At 38.4% G+C, this 1,951-nt stretch overlaps 1 protein-coding gene across 1 annotated transcript in view; it reads right to left on the bottom strand.

Moving 5' to 3' along the window:
• Nucleotides 1–1,951, bottom strand: part of SPRYD7 (SPRY domain containing 7) — a 26,746-nt gene that overhangs the window by 4,897 nt on the left and 19,898 nt on the right. Inside the window, exon 4 of the mRNA XM_006761222.2 lies at nt 557–659. Coding sequence (XP_006761285.1) covers nt 557–659 — 103 coding nt within the window. The remainder of the gene's footprint in view (nt 1–556; nt 660–1,951) is intronic.

Genomic DNA, 1,951 nt, shown 5'->3' with positions numbered 1-1,951 from the left:
TTGCATGTTTGTCTTTTATTAGATTAGATGCCTTACTATAAATAATTTATTACCTACAACTTAATTATATTAAAAATAATGCTGAGCCAAACTGGTTTTGCTCAGTGGATAGAGCGTTGGCCTGCGGACTGAAAGGTCCCAGGTTCGATTCCAGTCAAGGGCACATCCCCAGTGGGAGGTGTGCAGGAGGCAGCTGGTCGATTTTCTCTCTCATCGATGTTTCTGACTCTCTATCCCTCTCTCTTCCTCTCTGTAAAAAATCAATAAAATATATTTTTAAAAAAACAATGCTGAATCACAGAAACAATTTACAGTAATAATTTTAATTGCTACTCGTTTATATAATTCAGTCATTCTAGTGATATTTATTTCATTTCTCAGGCTAAATGATTTGTAATATTAAGCTACATTTCCATTTATTTAAGTAAATGAAGGAATTGCTTTTAGGTGTACCCAATATAGAAAGAAAACTAACCTACATGAATACATTTTCTATAAAAAGCCCTTAGCAAAAGTTAACATATATCTAATAATATTTAGAAATATTTTAGCTTACCATAAACAACTGGATACACTGTCCCTCGTATACCTGATGCTGGACAATGCATGTTTTTTCCATTCAAATATACATTTAATTCTACATGGTCATATGTAATACCCTAGGAACAAAAGAAAATATTAAAAATGGTAAAAATATAAATCACAATTATTAACAATTATTATTAAAATGCTGGAAAACATTTAGATACCAAGCACTATTCTAGGCACTTCATATTTACTCATTTAATTCTCACAACAAGATAGGTATTTATCATTTCCATGTTACAGATGAAGTAGCTAAAGCACACCAAGTTTAAATAATTTACCTAAGGCTGCACAGCTGGAAAGAGATGAGATTTAAACCTATGCAGAATGGTTTTGCAATACTTATTTTTAATTTGCATATAATTTTAAACTTTTAAAACACTCTTTAAAACTTTGCACAGTAGTTATTGACTGATGACAGAAAGAGAGCTTTCTTTGGAAGAATTGAGAATAGACAGCAGAGATTCTTCAACAGAGAAATCATTACAGACCAAGAAGCAACTACTTCTGACTGTGGATAAATTACCAATTTAAAAGCTTCTTAGAGGTAGAAAAAGATCTCATAGATGATCTAGTCTTTACTCCCTCACTTTCCAGTTAAGACAGCAAAGGCTCAGATAAGTCTTGGTGTTAAAGGCTATGAAATATTTTCTTCAAATCTTCGCAAAACCAAGGTTAAACAATGATTTATTAAAAGTTGCCCTAACCGGTTTGGCTCAATGGATAGAGCGTCGGCCTGTGGACCAAAAGGTCCCAGGTTCGATTCCGGTCAAGGGCATGTACCTTGGTTGCAAGCACATCCCCAGTAGAAGGTGTGCAGGAGGCAGCTGATGGATGTTTCTCTCTCATCGATGTTTCTAACTCTCTATCCCTCTCCTTTCCTCTCTGTAAAAAATCAATAAAATATATATTAAAAAAAAAAGTTAAGGAATATTGAGAAAGATAAACAAGCTACCTTTGTTTCTTTTCAGTTTAGGTATCCTATCTAATAATAGAAAAACATGGTAATTGACCAAACCTTCACTACGCCTCCCATTGGCTAATCAGAGCGATATGCAAATTAACCACCAACAAAGATGGCAGCTAATTTGCATACTGCAGGCAGGGCGGGACAGCACAGCTGCCAGCGCAAGCCGCCATCCTTGGCCTCAGGCCGGCCCCAGAAGCCCCAGAAGCCACCCAAAAGCCAGTGATCAGGGGGAGATGGGGGTCCCCTACCCAGGCCTGACACCTCTGGCAGAAACATCAGGCCTGGGCAAGGAGCCGATCCAGCGATCAGAGGGTGATGGAGCTTGACGCCTCTGGCCAAGGCATCAGGCCTGGGCGGGGGGGGGAGGCAGCAATTGGAGGGGTCTGGGGGGCCCCT

Source organism: Myotis davidii, unplaced genomic scaffold (assembly GCF_000327345.1).
Source record: "Myotis davidii unplaced genomic scaffold, ASM32734v1 scaffold577, whole genome shotgun sequence".
Classification (NCBI taxonomy): Eukaryota; Metazoa; Chordata; class Mammalia; order Chiroptera; family Vespertilionidae; genus Myotis; species Myotis davidii.
Note: the sequence above shows the minus strand (reverse complement) of the source record. Positions and strands in the feature narration are given on the sequence as shown.